At 46.3% G+C, this 16,022-nt stretch overlaps 1 protein-coding gene across 4 annotated transcripts in view; it reads left to right on the plus strand.

The window, feature by feature from the left end:
• Positions 1-16,022, plus strand: part of MIPEP (mitochondrial intermediate peptidase) — a 163,805-nt gene that overhangs the window by 52,411 nt on the left and 95,372 nt on the right. For all 4 annotated transcript variants that reach the window (XR_009250138.1, XM_058689855.1, XM_058689869.1 and 1 more), the window contains exons 11-14: positions 4,335-4,488; positions 5,985-6,062; positions 8,002-8,206; positions 10,712-10,821. Coding sequence is in view for 3 of the 4 variants with exons in the window: in XM_058689855.1 (XP_058545838.1) it covers positions 4,335-4,488; positions 5,985-6,062; positions 8,002-8,206; positions 10,712-10,821 (547 nt within the window). In the remaining variant the exon portion in view is untranslated. The remainder of the gene's footprint in view (positions 1-4,334; positions 4,489-5,984; positions 6,063-8,001; positions 8,207-10,711; positions 10,822-16,022) is intronic.

Below are 16,022 nucleotides of genomic sequence, written 5' to 3' on the forward strand. Positions count from 1 at the left end.
ACAATTCTTTGGGTCTTCTCGTTGTCTTCATCCTTTTTCTCTTTGCGTCATACCCTTGGAGGTTTCTATTGACCTTTCTCCAAGCTCACGGGTGGCCTCCTCGGCCGCGCCCAGTCTCCCGATGAGCAGGACAGAGGCCGCCTTCTTCTGTGTTACGTTGTTAGGCGTCTCTAGCGTCTCCTCTTGATTCTTTTTTAGGGCTTCCCTCTGGCTGTTTACACGACCCATGAATCTTGTGTGTTTCCCTCGACCCCTTGGCATGTCAGTCATCGCCGTTCTGAATTCTCAGTCTGGTTATTCTGACGTCTCCAATGTACCTGAACATTTGTTCTGTTTCTTCAGGCTGTAGCCTTCGTCTTTGATCGTGACTTGAAATGGTTTGCAGAAAGTTGGGTATGATTTACTCACTGGCTACGAGCTAGTTAGGCTTTGTTTGCTTTCATAGTGGCTGCGGTAGCAGAGGCCAAACGTTTTCTTTTCTTTTTTTCCTTTTCTGTCTCCCATGTTGTGTTTGGGTTTCCCTGGAGACTTCTACTTAATAAGGTGTGAGATGTGCAGTTTTTCAGTTGTATTCTCCTGTTATTTTGCAGGATCCCCACTTGCCCTGGTGGTGAGGGTGTGGGGGAGGGGATGCCTTCTGTAGTCCTGTGATCGGGTCTCAGCCTGTTATGGAGCCTGTGCCCCTGGGCTCTGACTTTCACAAGTGCTTTTCAGTTCCCCTTTTCTGCTTTCATGAGACAGGGGGATTGGGTTGGATATCTCTTTTCTTCTAGGTAAGTTAGGCTCTGGTAAGGTCGTTTCTTTTGAGGCCAGCCTATTAAGAATAACACAGTGCCCTGGTGTATTTCAAAATGCCAGTTTTTTACTTCCCCCTGCTGGAAGCATTGGGAGAATTTTTCTCCATCTTGTGAGAACCTGGTAGGGCCCCCAGAGGTAAAAACTCATACAAGTGTGGGGATCCTCCCTTAAACTGAGCCTCCCTAGAGTTTCGACTTCTCCGATTTGTCCACACTGAGCCTCCAGCAATTTGTCAATTGTAGTTTAAATTTTCCTCCTTGGTGCTAGTCTATATATACTGGAGACTTCTCTGAACTGTGATTCTCTGTAGCAGACAAGCATCTTTATAATTTGGGGGGCAGCAGTTTGTGACCTCAATTCTCTGCTGGATACAAGAAGAGTTGTTGATGTTTCGTTGGTTGAGCATTTTTCTTGTCTTTGGGACGGAGCGATGCCTTCCAGGCTCCTTACGTGCCGGACCAGACACCGGAAGCCTCCATTGTTTCCTGCTTTTACAACACGTTTTCTCCCCTGTTTCCATGATGTCCCTTCTTTCAGTGCCCTGACAGCTCTGGCTTTTCTTCTCTGTCTTCCTTTGCGTCTCTTCATCTGGAAGATCCGCTGCTGGGCCCCTTCCCCAGTGACTGCTCTTCTCCTACGGCTCTGACTGACACCTGAGCAAGTCTCAGTTTCAACATCCTGAGCGTCTGACATCTTATGGGCACTTCACAGCCAGTGTCTCCAGAATTGAATTTGCTTTCCGCGAATCCATCATCCTTCTCCCCCGACTGCACCCCACCCTCCTTTCTTCTCCCACAAACCTACCCTCACTCCCTCCTTTCTTTCTTTGTGCCTGGTGCTCTGGTTCGTGACTGTGCCATCCCATGCGTGCAGTTCCTCACGCCAGCACCCTGTGTGTTACTCTAGACCTTCCTTTCTCGCTCACACAGCCCCGAACATTTTCATCTCCAACGAAAACAAATCGAAAACTGCCTCTTCATCCTTGCCCCACCGCCGTTGCTTATATTCGGACCCTAGTTTACCGTCTTTTCTCTCCGCCGCTCCTGCATTCCTCCTGCCACGGTGTCCACCTTGCAGCGTTCCAGAAAGCATCGCGTTGCCTCTCTGTTGCCTGCGGAGGCAGTCTCCCGTTTCCCAATCTGTAAACAGTTCCCTGAGAGTATGGGCATACGGCACTAGAAATTCTGTTTAGATTTATTTTTCTTTATTTCAACTTGTAAGAATGGATCTTTTTTTGTCTTGGAATGTAGTAGAACCACAGCACGCACATGTGATTTATAAATATACATGTATCAAGGTTGAATACTCAGAACTTCTTTTAGCGATTGGGGTACGTGATAAAAGGTTGAGGGACCCTGTGCGTACAATGTAAGATCCCAACCGCTCAGGTTTACGCGTGGGGCCCTCAGTTCTCTGGACCCTGCCCACGTGTGCCTCCCTCTCTCTTCCCGTTTATCCCCAGCATCCTGAACTCGCTCCTGATTAGCCACCTGGTGTAGAAGTTACCAGGTTGTTTCATGACTTCATACTGTGGCTTCTCCCTGGAATTTCTTTATTACTCGACCCTGCCCTTTTTCCCCATCCGCACCCCAGCCAGCAGACTCCCGTTTCTGAATTCCTTTCTGTGACCCCTTCCTGTCTCTACGCTGCCCTCCGCAAGTGAAGCCATCACCCCTCTTGCTGTCCCGCTGTCCAGGTCGTTCACTCAGCCCTCCCGCCGTACCTCGAGCACCTACTCTGTGCTGCTCCAGGCCGGGAAGACCAGGGTGTTCCCTCCACCTGTCTGCCTCCTTCACAGTGAGCTCCTTACAGGCACCCCCCCTCCCCAACCATTCCTTACCTCCAGCATCCAGCAGCTGTCTCGGCAGCCTGCGCAAGCGTGCGAATCAGTGAGCGAGGGCACTGGGCTGCCGACGTACCTTTCACCAGCGAGAGTCTATTTTTATGAAAAATCGATCAGGAACTACGTTGTGTATTTGTGGATTTCTGAAGCCAAAATCTCTCTTGTGGTATAATTTACACTTGCTCACTAAATCCAAGCCCCCATTTAGTAGTAAGCATAAGTTTGCGTCTGTTTTCCGTGTAAGTTTGTGTATATAGATGTTTTTATTTTAATTATTTTTTATTGAAGTGCAATTGACACGCAAGAGCTTGGGTAGTTTCGGGGCACAGCATAGTGATTTGACAAGTTACGCTCATCACAACTCCAGCTACCTTCTGCACCATAAGTACATGTTCTGTTAACTCCATGGAGGGGACACAGAACAAGCACCTCTTCTTACTCTGGACCATTCTTTCTAGCTGTGGTCGTAAAGTTTGGCCTGGCTGAATGACCCAGAAATGGACATTTGCATCACGTATCCTGGTGTGCTTTGCTTTATGTTGGAAGAGGACATAAAAAGTCATTTTCGAGTGAAGAATAACTACGCTTGCCAGTATGTTGTGCTTCGTTTAAGGTGTATAATAGTGAAACAGACAAATTAAGATCTGATTATGTATGTTACAGAGGTTTTTTTCCACTAACAAATATTCTACTAGAGGTGAAATTTAAATTCATTCAGTATGCCTCAGGTCTTGGGTTTGTTTGCTATTTATTCGATATAAGTCACAAACTTTTAGAATATGCCATATTTTGTAACGGGAACTTTACCATTCTAGCTCAGACTGGTCAGATTTGTCTGTAGGTGTACATAAAGGAATGTGTATAATGTGGGTAATTGAGATAGATTGCTTAGTTAAGTCAGTGAAAGTAAATAACCTGAAAGGGATGAAGATTGCAGAATGGTGTGTCTACCTTAATTGCTCATTACTAAAATTAATGTTTTTTTTTTTTAATGTTTATTTTTGAGAGAGAGAGAGACAAGAGTGTGAGCGGGGGAGGGGCAGAGAGAGGGAGACACAGAATCTGAAGCAGGCTCCAGGCTCCGAGCTGTCGGCACAGAGCCCGACTCGAACCTGCAAACCATGAGATCGTGACCTTGGCCAAAGTCGGACACTTAGCCACCTAAGCCACCCAGGCACTCCTAAAATTATTCTTAATGCTAAGAATTACTACTTACTACTTTTACTACTAAGAATAACTGGACTGCCTTTTTTCTGAAAATCCCTCAAAAGATATAGAAATATACCTTTCTGAGGGCGCCTTGGTGGCTCGGTTGGTTGAGTGTCCAACTCTTGATTTCAGTTCAATCTCAGGGTTGTGGGATCAGGTCCCGCGTTGGGCTCCATGCCGAGCGTGAGCCTGTGTGGGATTCATTCTCTGTCTCTCACTCTCTCTCTCTCTCTCTGTCCCCCTCTCCCCCTCTCTCTCCCCCTCTCCTGTCCCCTGCTCGCACCCTTTCTCTCTCAAATTAAAAAAATATGTGTGTGTGTGTGTATGTGTGTGTGTGTGTGTGTGTGTGTGTATCTACCTTTCTGTTTTCAATCCCAATTTTCTAGCTGCCATGATCCTAGGTTTTACATGGAGAGTTCCCTGGATTTACCCTAAGAAACTGCAGTAAACAAAAATACCATTGAACCTCTTTTCTTTCTTTCAGGTACAATATCGAGCCCAGTTTGTATTGTCCATTTTTCTCCCTTGGAGCGTGCATGGAAGGCCTCAACACTTTGTTTGGCAGACTGTTAGGGATTACGTTGTATGCCGAGCAGCCCGCGAAAGGAGAGGTGTGGTGCGAGGGCGTCCGCAAACTGGTAAGCGTGCGGTTCGCGTGGGGTCGCCCCGCGTGTCTCTCGGGCCTGGTAGGGAGCTTCTGGCAGTTTCACGTTCAAGCGAGCCTTGCCCTCGCGGAGCCTGTCTCCCCTTATTTCCGTTTCACCAGAAAATCCAGATCACCACTTCTGACTTGGGACACTGCACAAAGCACCAGTTTTCTCTAAAATCGGTTGTTGCCTCGGATCGATAGACACAGAGCTGTGAAGCGTAGGGACTTGTTGGAAGGTTGAGCCTTCGTATGTTGACAGATTCTGGTTCAAGGGACATTTGTCATTACTTGCCACGTTCCTGCACTGCTCGGTGTCACTTTCGGTTAATTCCAGAATCCACGGCCTCTGTCACTTGTACTTTTTTCCCCAACCCCCCTCCCATCTTGTGGGAGCAATTATATATATATATATATATATATATATATATATATATATATATATATTTAATTTGCATAACATATTGATTTTTCTCCCGTGCTCTGGTTTGACTTCTTTGATAATAACTTCGAGCCTGGCGTCCACCCTTCTCCAGTTAGGGCCCCCTGTATTTGAGACATGAATATGTTTATTTTTTCCTCATTTTAAGATTATGAGGCGGTATTGACTTATCTGTCTGTCAGAAAGGCTCTGTGTTGTTAGGCCGTTTGACTTCCTGCCTGTGTGCGTCCCACACTTGCTCCCTTCCCTGTATGTGGAGAGAAGGACGCCACCTCAGGGGCTCCCGGCTGCCTTCCGGGAGATAGGCGAGGTGACGGAAGCGGAAGGGTGGGGTAGGAGCACGCTTCCTCACCGCCCCAAACTATCTGTTTGTGGAGTGCGTCCTTCACAGAGTGGCGGAGGCTGGTCAAGTGCGGAGATAGAGTAAAAGAAAAACCGGTAACAGGAGTGAAAGGACAAAACGCAAGCAAGGAGAAGGTTGGGAGGCGTAAAGCTGAGGTTCCCCGTGGCAGAACCCTCAAGTTGTGACAAGGCGGACGAGGCGAGCTGGGGGCCAGCCGTCGAGTTCTCCACAGGCCGTGCGTCTTTTATAGGCCCAGTTTGAGGGAGGGGCATAAATGACATTACTGGTCTTCAGCTGAAGCCAGGAGCCAGCTTTTGTCGTGTCTGGGTTCAGGGGTTAACATTTGGGGGCATAAATGTGCATCGTGAGATGGAGGTCTAACGCTGTCCAGCCAGAGCTTACCCCCAAGTGTATGGGGAGGTTGTGGACAGTCTGAAGAGCGGGGTTTGGTGGCTGTGGCGTAGGGCGCTGGCGGTCTGGATGAAGGGCTCGAACAAGGAGGTGTCCTTTCCTGACAGAATCCCCAGATCAAAATCCTCTGAGAGAGGAGGAGAAAACGGAATCTAGTTTGAGATGATGCGGGATGTACAATCTAATCGAGTGGACGTGGTCACAGCGATGGGGGTTTTATATATGGATTCTTATTAGGGATGTTTTTCCACTGTTAATTTCTGATTCACCCCTAAATGTACTTTTTTTCCAGGCTGTGGTTCATGAATCCGAAGGATTGTTGGGGTACATTTACTGTGATTTTTTTCAGCGAGCGGGCAAGCCACATCAGGTGATGCTTTTTTTTATAAACCCATTTCTCTGGAAGGGACTGACAGTTCTTGCGTGTCACTGTGTGCTCCGCATCTCACCTTTCTCCTTCCCTAACATTTAGAACACATTTCAGTGTGGTACTTCCCTAGCATTTAGAAGACATTAACGGTAGCTACTGAGTATATAAAAAATTTTTTTTTAATGTTTTTATTTATTTTTGAGACAGAGAGAGACAAAGCATGAACGGGGGAGGGGCAGAGAGAGAGGGAGACACAGAATCGGAAGCGGGCTCCAGGCCCTGAGCCATCAGCCCAGAGCCCGACGCGGGGCTCGAACTCACGGACCGTGAGATCGTGACCTGAGCTGAAGTCGGACGCTTAACCGACTGAGCCACCCAGGCGCCCCGCTACTGAGTATATAAATTTGAAATTAAGGAGGAATTTAAAGGTAATAAAGGTTATGGAAATAGTTACATACGCCTGTGTCTGCCATTTTTATCTGGGTTACGGTTATAACGACAGCGGATGTTTTACGAGCCCTTCTGTATCCCAGCCATGGTGTCTTTGAATGTTCATCTCAACCTTTTGAACTAAGCTCCGACATTATGAGGAAACAGGCCAGAGAGGTTAAGTTACTTGCTAGCGCCACACAGCTAGAAGTGCTAGGACTTGAACCTAGGCATTCTTTTCTTTCTTTTTTTTTTAATGTTTATTTTATTTTTGAGAGATAGTCTCAGAGCATGGGTGGGGGAGGGGTGGATGGGGGGGGGGGGGGGAGACACAGAATCCGAGGCAGGCTCCAGGCTCTGAGCTATCAGCCCAGAGCCCGACGAGGGGCTCAGACTCACAAACTGTGAGATCATGACCTGAGCCAAAGTCAGATGCTTAACTGACTGAGCGACCCAGGCACCCCTGAACCCAGACATCCTGACTAGAGCCTTCGCTCTTTTCTACTTTTCATACTTGACAAGGGTCTTAGTTTAGAATTATAGAAGATATGCCCACATGGAAACCTTATCAGCCACCAGTTCACGCCTTGTAAAGAAAACGTGAGGTTCATTTCCTTTTGCCACATTCCAGGTTTGCCGGTTAATTAGCCTCAGCAGTTTCGGGTAATTTGATGGGAAATGTCAAGAGTTGAGGTTTTAAGTTATAACAGAGATCGAGGTGCCCTATATTTGAATAGCGGTTCACACTTTCTAGTGCATTTGAATAGCTATGCGCATATGAAATGGGGGGGGTGGCTGCTCTGGGATTTGACGGGGGAGAGAAGCTCACGGAGGCAAATCTGATGTAGGTGTCAAAGGTGGGGCCAGAGTCCAGGTGACACAGATTCAGATCCCAGCAGTCCTGGCTGTGTGTCCTTGGGCACGTGACTTCGCTTTCCTTTTCCTCCTCTGAAAAATGAGATGCCTGCCTCATGGGGTTATTGTGAAGAATAAGTGACACAGTGCCTGTGACTCTCAGCCCGTTAGAGGAAGTTACTCCAAATTCCTTGCTTTGTGACAGTTTAGAGTTCATCACTTCTGAGTGACACAGACAACAGGTGTGAGAAGTGTCTCCTAGTTCACCGCCTGACGTGCGTGGAGGGAGCTCAGTAAACATTAATGGCACCACCCACCCCAAGTAGTAGCTCAATGTCCGTCCCTTCCCACCTGCCCGTGGACAGTTGAGGGTGTGGATCTAAACTCTCTGATGACTGTGTCTCCAACATCTGGTATAGTGTCGCCTCGATAGATCTGTTTGGAGCAAATGAATGAAGTAATCGACACAAGCTCAGGGTATTACTGGTGTTTTAGAAAACTTAAAATTTTAGCAAAATAAGCATTCGGGAAAGTGTCTGTAACTAAATAAAGAGAACAGAATTAAGTTAAAATTGGAACTCACACACCTTGGTGTGATTTTATATTCAGATTACCTAATACTTTCTCGTCTAATTATGTTTTCTATCTCGTTAAGGACTGCCATTTTACAATCCGTGGAGGCAGATTAAAGGAAGACGGAGACTACCAGCTCCCAGTCGTAGTTCTTATGCTGAATCTTCCCCATCCCTCAAGGAATTTACCAACTTTATTAACTCCTGGAATGATGGAAAATCTTTTCCATGAAATGGGACATGCCATGCATTCTATGCTGGGACGTACTCGTTACCAGCATGTCACTGGTGAGCCACGAAGGGGGGACTTCTGTTCAACAACGATCCTTTAAAAAAGCATGTCGTTTATTTAGATTGGGGGGAAAAAGGCTCCTCATTCAGAAAATCCGGTCGTTTAATGTTGTCCGCTGGTCATTTACTGCAGGCTGCCTCACCTGGCCCTTCCAGCTGTTACACAACCTGATCATCGTACATTTTTCTCCTCCCTTGCTAACAGTTCTGACTGAGGATTATGCCAGTGTCTTCTGAGTTTGCACCTTTTTCATTTTATCATGTTCTATATGGAATTGAAGTTTTTGGACACTCTTTTTTTTTTGAGAGAGAGTATGGGTGGTCGGGGAGAGGGCAGAGGAGGGAGTGAGAGAGACTCTTAAGCAGGCTCACGCTCAGCACGGAGCCTGACTTGGGGCTCGATCCCATAACCCTGGGATCATGACCTGAGCTGAAATCAAGAGTTGGACCCTCAACTGACGGAGCCATCCAGGCGCCCCTGGAATTTAAGTTTTTGGCTGTGTGTGTGTGTGTGTGTGTGTGTGAATAAATACATGTGTCTTCAGTACCTAGCACAGAGTTAGTGAGTAAGTGAAAGAATGTTGCCTCTTTGTCTCCAAAATCAGTTAGAAAACACATTAAAGCCTGTTTAAAAAGTATGATAAGGTACTTTTCATTTTTCTTATGCTTTCCCCCTATATAAAATGACAGCCTTTCATGTTGGTAATGTGGCCATATTTGATGATATGCTGTGTAGACTTTTCTCTCTGTTGTCTCATCTCTAATAAGCTCACTATCCTATATGGTCAGCTATAGGTCACCTACTAAATTGCTGCCATTCAGTGTTTATTAACTGACTTTGTAAATACAGTATTTGGGGGAAGGAGAAGATATTTGAAAAGACTATAGATGAGCTGGACAGCATCATAAAATGTCACCAAAAAGTTCTTACGGGATTTGTTGCTTTAAGTAATTTTAAGTTTAAAACATTGCTTTTCTCACTGAGGATTGACTTTGTTACAAGGAGCAAACAGTGGTTTAAAAAAATACTTCTAAAACAAATGAAGCATATAGATAAAGAAGAAGTGGTATATATATACATATGTGTACAATGAAGTATTACTGAGACATGAAGAAAGAGAACTCGCCATTTGCAACAACATGGTTGGAACTAGAGAGTGTTGTGCTAAGTGAAATAAGTCAGACACAGAAAGACAGATGCCAGATGATTTCACTTACATGTGGAATCTAAAAAACAAATAGACTTTTCTTTTTCAATTTGTTTACCTTTATTTGTTTTTGAGAAACAGAGACAAAGCGTGAACAGGGGAGGGCCAGAGAGAGAAGGAGACACAGACTCCGAAGCAGGCTCCAGGCTCCGGGCTGTCCGCACAGAGCCCGAGGCGGGGCTCGAACCCACTCATCGTGAGATCATGACCTGAGCCGAAGTCGGACGCTCAGCCGACTGAGCCACGCAGGCGCCCCAAAACAAATAGACTTTTCAACATAGAGAACAAACTGGTGGCTGCCAGAGGGGAAGGCGTGGGGGGATGGGCGAAATAGGAGAAACGATTAGAGGTATGAGCTTCCAGTTAGAAAATAAATAAATCATTGGGGCGCCTGGGTGGCTCAGTCGGTTGAGCGTCCGACTTCGGCTCAGGTCGTGACCTCGCGGTCCGTGAGTTCGAGCCCCACGTCGGGCGCTGTGCTGAGAGCTCGGGGCCTGGAGCCTGCTTCGGATTCTGTGTCCCCCTCTCTCTCTGCCCCTCCCCCACTCATGCTCGCTCTCTCTCTCTCTCTCTCTCTCTCTGTCAAAAATAAACATGAGGGGCGCCTGGGTGGCGCAGTCGGTTAAGCGTCCGACTTCGGCTCGGGTCACGATCTCGCGGTCCGTGAGTTCGAGCCCCGCGTCAGGCTCTGGGCCGATGGCTCGGAGCCTGGAGCCTGTTTCCGATTCTGTGTCTCCCTCTCTCTCTGCCCCTCCCCCGTTCATGCTCTGTCTCTCTCTGTCCCAAAAATAAAAAAAAATAAAAATAAAAAAATATGAAAAAAAATTTTAGAAAATAAATCATGGAGATGAAAATTACAGCATAGGGAATAGAACCAGCCAACAAACAAATAAGTGAAGGATAAAAGCATTTGGTGGTGGAATTCAGCAAATTAAATACAAATGGTACGTTAATTGTAAGAATGTTTTAATTTGTGTCTCCTATATCGCCAAGCAGAGCTGAAGACAGATTTGTTTGTAGAGGGTGTGAGCCATGGCTTTACAAGGTGTTTTATCCAGCTGTGCAAATATTTTGTTTTACTTTTGATATATAGGAAAATATATGGGATTATAATAAACTTTTCTGCAAATATGTACAATAATTTTATAGAAGTAAAATGTTGATTTAATGAATTAAATCTTATCATACCTTCATCAGAAGTACACATAAAAGTTTTAAGAGTACATAAAAAGAAAGATAAATATGTTGATTTGATTCATGCCAACTTTTTTTTTTTCTTTTCCCCCCATTTTAGGGACCAGGTGCCCCACTGACTTCGCTGAAGTTCCTTCTATTCTGATGGAGTACTTCGCAAATGACCACCGAGTGGTTAGCCAGTTTGCCAGACATTATCAGACGGGGCAGGTAGGGGAGCACAGTGCTATGTCGTGTCCTTAGGGGGGTGGGGGGGGTGGCTTTCCTGACATGCATAGCGTGGACTCCTCAGGACTGTCACCCTCTCAGTACCAGAGTCCTTCCACTTTATTTTTAGTTTTCGTTTTATTTTTTTATTTTTGCCAGCCACTAGGACCACAGTGTTGACAAGCTCTCTCTTATCGGCTGAGAGCCTATCTTGCCTTCACAACCATCCCTTGTGGAAAGTGCCTGGTCCCTGTTTTCTGGAGGAGGAAACAAGATTACCGTACAACAGGCCTTCCGACCTGTCTCGCTTCAGAAAAGCCGTCGCTCTTCCTTTCGTCTTTCATTTATGCCTCTGTTTGTTCCTTTGTTTTGTCAAAACCGAACCGCGTTGCCCATTTTTCCCATCGTGCCCTGCACCGTAGGTCTGAAAAGGTTTCGATTTCAATAGTTGGATTCGAAGCATGAGTTTAAAGATTAAGAAAATCGGTGAAGTAGGAGGACAATGAGAGATCTCTGTAATGAGTTAGCCGTAAGTGTAACTGTCGATGTTGTGCAGTGAACTGTCCACACATACTTTGCGAAATATCTTCTTTTCCTTCTCTGAGAGCTTTGATTATAAATACCCCGTCAGTCACTGGTTTCTCCCTGAGACTGTGCCTCCCTGAGTGCAGGTGTCAAATTACAGTCATCTTTGGATCCTTGGCACTTAGAATCTTGCCTAGCTCCTGAGAAGCACTAGAAGGAATGAATGGAATGAGAAAAGGCTCCAAACCCACCTTTATTTGTGACTCTTTTTCTAACGTGATTTGGTCATTTCTGGTTTTTGGACTTGATTTCATCTCACCGTTATTGTCAGCTGCAGAATAACGGAGGAGTTTCTGGATAACCAGTCTGACCGGGCCTTCATCATAATCTGTCTCGGTTATTAAGATGACAGAATTGAGATATTGGCGATCAATTAGCTGTCTTTCCATTAACCTTTGGAGAAGTTAGACCCAGCCAGTAACGTGGAAACGCATAAGCCACGGAAGGGGAGCATGGGTCCGCGGGTCCACATTTCCACATTTTGGGGTTTGGGAATGACCGGGAAGACCTGACTAAATCCCTCCTTCGGAACTTGTGCCCCTGGCCATCTTGTAGAGAGGTAGGGCACAAGACATATTGGGGCAGAGCCACACGCCCAGCGGGGGCCCATGAGGGAGAGCCCCCGGACCTTGGCTAGGGACGCTGGGAGAGGCTTCGTGCAGGAAGTCCCGGAGGAGCCAGGTTTGAAAAAATACATAAAAGGGGCGGTTTGCCCGTCAGCTTTCGGCAGCCCTTTTCCATCTCGTTTAATATATTTGTCGAGAACGCTAAGGACGCTCACAGGTCCTTCAGTCAGAAGTAGTTATTGAGTTTTTATCAAGTACCAGGAACTGTCCTCAGCATCTGAGAAACAGCCGGGAGTGAGTGAGACAACATTCTAGCCCTCAAGGCCTTCACATCCCAGGGGAACTAAGGCAAAACTAAAGACGAGGTTATTCCAGCCAGAAGGAAAAGCCTGTAGAGTCTCGGAAAAGTCTGAGACCGTGGCAAGGTGCTGGCAGTGGTAAGTACGGGAGGAGGAGGAAGGGGAGCGAGAAAAAGAGACTGGAAAGTTTTTGTTTCTAGAATTTGCTCCCAGTTTCTGCATTCCTCTTGCCGACACACACTTTTTGATCCCAGCTCATTTGCTAGACCACTGTTTGTGACTTGAGTAGTTTTAACTGGTGGTGTTTTTTTTTTTTGTTTTTTAATTTTTTTTAACGTTTATTTATTTTTGAGACAGAGAGAGACAGAGCACGAATGGGGGAGGGTCAGAGAGAGAGGGAGACACAGGATCTGAAACAGGCCCCGGGCTCTGAGCTGTCAGCACAGAGCCTGACACGGGGCTCGAACTCACAGACTGTGAGATCATGACCCGAGCTGAAGTCGGACGCTCAACCGACTGAGCCACCCAGGTGCCCCTAACTGGCAGTGTTTACACTGGGCCTTGCTGCCACACTTCCTCTCAGGAGTTGAGTCTAGTCCTCCTGGCTCTCAGGCAGCTCTGCCCCAACCCATTTCCTCATTAGCCTTTGGCAGACAGCTTCCCTGGGTTCCATCTTCGAACTTGTGTCCTTGCTCAGCCCCGAAAATATGTAGTCAAGTGATAGTGAGAGCCAGAACGAAGGTCCTGGCCCTGGGGGGCTCGGAGAAGCAGACTCCAGGAGCTACTGGAGACTTAACTGGAAGGATTTGAAGCCAGTTGGATAACAGGGGCGAGAGAGGAAATCAAAGACGGAGGCTCCATGAACAGAGAATTCTGGAAGAGGTCCAAATATGAGGAAGGAAGACAGCTCTTTTTTGGCTGCGTCCATGGGGCCATGAGTGACACAACTCTGAAATACAGAATCAAATAGACCCTGCGGGGTGTGGGGGTAATTGGCATAGAGCTGGCACTTAACGTATAGGGAGGTTAGGCATGACCCGTGAGAGAAAAGCAGCAGGTATCTGATGAAGCAGCATCACCAGGAAAGGAGCTGAGCTTAGATTGCTCAGGGGATCTGAACCCCGAGGTAAGGGTTAGCACAAGAGAGTGCCAGGAGCCTCTCAGAGCAGTACTTAAAGCAAAAAGCTAAATCTCGGGCTAAAATTCACCACAATTATGAAAGTCGGTTTTTAAACTATTACCTGTTTATAGGACAATCGGAAGAGCAAAGAAGGGCCAAAAAGAAGAGCAAAGAGCCACTGCTTGGAGGATAGTGTAATGTCCCCAAACGACAATTCTTATTTTAATATGGCGTTCTTCTGTAAGAGCCATTTTGAACAAGAGAGTTGCAAGAAAACAATATTGAGTCCAAAACTACACTTCGAAACAGGAAAGAAGCAGTAAGTTGCTTTGAATTAATTCAAGTTTCAGACACAAGCAGACATGTGCATTGAGCTAAGGGGACTTGCAGACGCAGTCTCGAAAGAATTTAAAATAATTTTGCAAGTCGTATAGAGAACAGAAAGAGTGCCAGAAGGCAAGAAACGGGAGAATGCCTTGACTTTCACAAAGGGCTTGCCTCTTCTTGCCACTAATTAAGATACCAAGTGGCTAGATGATTTCATTTTAAGGGCACTTCTAGCCTTAAGGACAAGGAGTTAATTCCCTAAAGCCCAAGGCTTTGTAAATAAATGGCATTAAAGCCCATAAGAAGAATGACAGGGTTGCATCTTTATGCTCCATTTCTTATTCTGCTACATGTTAGGAAAGGATTGTTTTTTCTTGGAACATCGTGGGGTGTATCCGAGAGAACTCGCAGAGTAAGGATAATATATCAGTGACTTATTAACACCTACGAGTATTTTATCTGAACCAGAGCATGGCCACTGGCCAATGAATTCCTTGTGGTTGAGGAATGAGAAGTGTGCGTATTAGATTTGCAGGGGCCATGCGGCTGTCAGAGGTAAGCAGGGCCAGAGGTGATCATTTGAGATTCACAACTGCCTTGACAAGCTACAACATCAAAGCTGATGTGGAATTTCTTGTCGATAGGTCTTCGAATCGATAGCACACGTAGAGAAGGAGTACAGACTTGGTGGCAGTTCGTGGGAAAAGCTCCCGGGTTTTTAGCCATGGTAAACTGAACGTGAATCAACTGTCTGATGGAGTTTCCCCACAGACCTCGTTCTGGCTCAGGCGGCGTTTGGGACCCGTGCCGTCCAAGGAATTGAAGGGTACTGTCGCTCTCCTCGGTGCTTATTGTTTCCCGCCTTGAGCCTGCCCCCTTTCCAGTTGTTCCCAGTAAGTGGAAAATTATCTGCAGGTGGCCCCGCACTTCTGGAGGCATGATCCTCGTTCTCCGTTAAACGTTGTTAGATGCGGTTTATTTTTCGTTGTAGTAAGAACAGCATAAAAGTTACCATCTTGGGGCGCCCGGGTGGCTCAGTTGGCGAAGCGTCCAGCTCTTGATTTTGGCTCAGGTCATGATTCCAGCATCGCGGAATCGAGTCTCATGTTGGGCTCCGTGCTGGGCAGGGAGCCTGTTTGAGATTCTCTCCTTCTCTTTCTCTCTCTTCCCTCTGCCCTTGGATGCGTGTGCATGCACACGCTCTCTCTCTCTCTCTCTCTCTAATTAAAAAAAAAAAAAAAAAGTTAGCATCTTGACCGTGCTTCAGTGTGCCAGTCAACGGTATGAAGCACATTCTTACTGTTCGCTGCCATCCCTGCCATCCGTCTCTAGAACACTCTTCCTCTTGCAAAACCGAAACTCTGTCCCCAGTAAACAACTCCCTGCTTCTTCTCCCACCCGGGCCCCTGGCCCCCGGCCCCCGGCCCCCTTTCTGCTTTCTGTCTCCATGAATTTGACTGCTCCAAGTACCTCATATTAGTGGAATCCTGCAGTATTCGCCCTGTTGTAAGTTAGCACGATGTTTTTAAGGCGCATCATGTAGCCGATGTCAGAGTCGCCTTCTGTTTAAAGGCTGAATAATATTCCGTTGTATGTGTATACCACATTGCGTCTGTCCCTTCGTCCGTTGATGGATATTTGCGTTGCTTCCACCTTTCGACTGTTGTGAATAATGCTGCTCTGGGTCTACAAATTCCTGCTGGAGTCTCTGTTTTCAGGTCCTTCGCATATATACACAGAAGTGGGATTGCTGGACTGTATAGAAATTCTATTTTAAATTTCATGAGGAACCACCATTCAGTTCTCCACAGTGGCTGCATCATCTTACCTTCCTGCTTTGCGGACTGTTGAGCATAAAGTTCCACTTTTCTCCGCATCCTTGCCAACACTTGTTCTTTTCTGATTTTTTGATAGTAGCCATCCTCCTGGGTGTGAGGTGGTGTCTCACTGTGGTTTTGATTTTCATTTGCCTAATGATTAATGATGTTGAACATTTTTTTTAAATTTAAATCCAAGTTAGTTAACATACAGTGTAATAATGATTTCAGGAATAGAATTTAGTGATTCATCACTTACCTATAACACCCAGTGCTCACCCCAACAAGTGCCCTGCTAAATGCCCATCACCCTGTTAGCCCATCTGCCCACCCAACACCCCTCCAGGAACCCTTGGTGTCTTCTCTGTATTTAAGAGTCTTTTATGGTTTATCCCCCGCCCTGTTTTTACATTATTTTTGCTTCCCTTCCCTTATGTTCATCTGTTTTCTGAATGATATACTCAAGTATATGAGTGAAATCATATACTTG

This window comes from Neofelis nebulosa, chromosome 1 (assembly GCF_028018385.1).
Source record: "Neofelis nebulosa isolate mNeoNeb1 chromosome 1, mNeoNeb1.pri, whole genome shotgun sequence".
Classification (NCBI taxonomy): domain Eukaryota; kingdom Metazoa; phylum Chordata; class Mammalia; order Carnivora; family Felidae; genus Neofelis; species Neofelis nebulosa.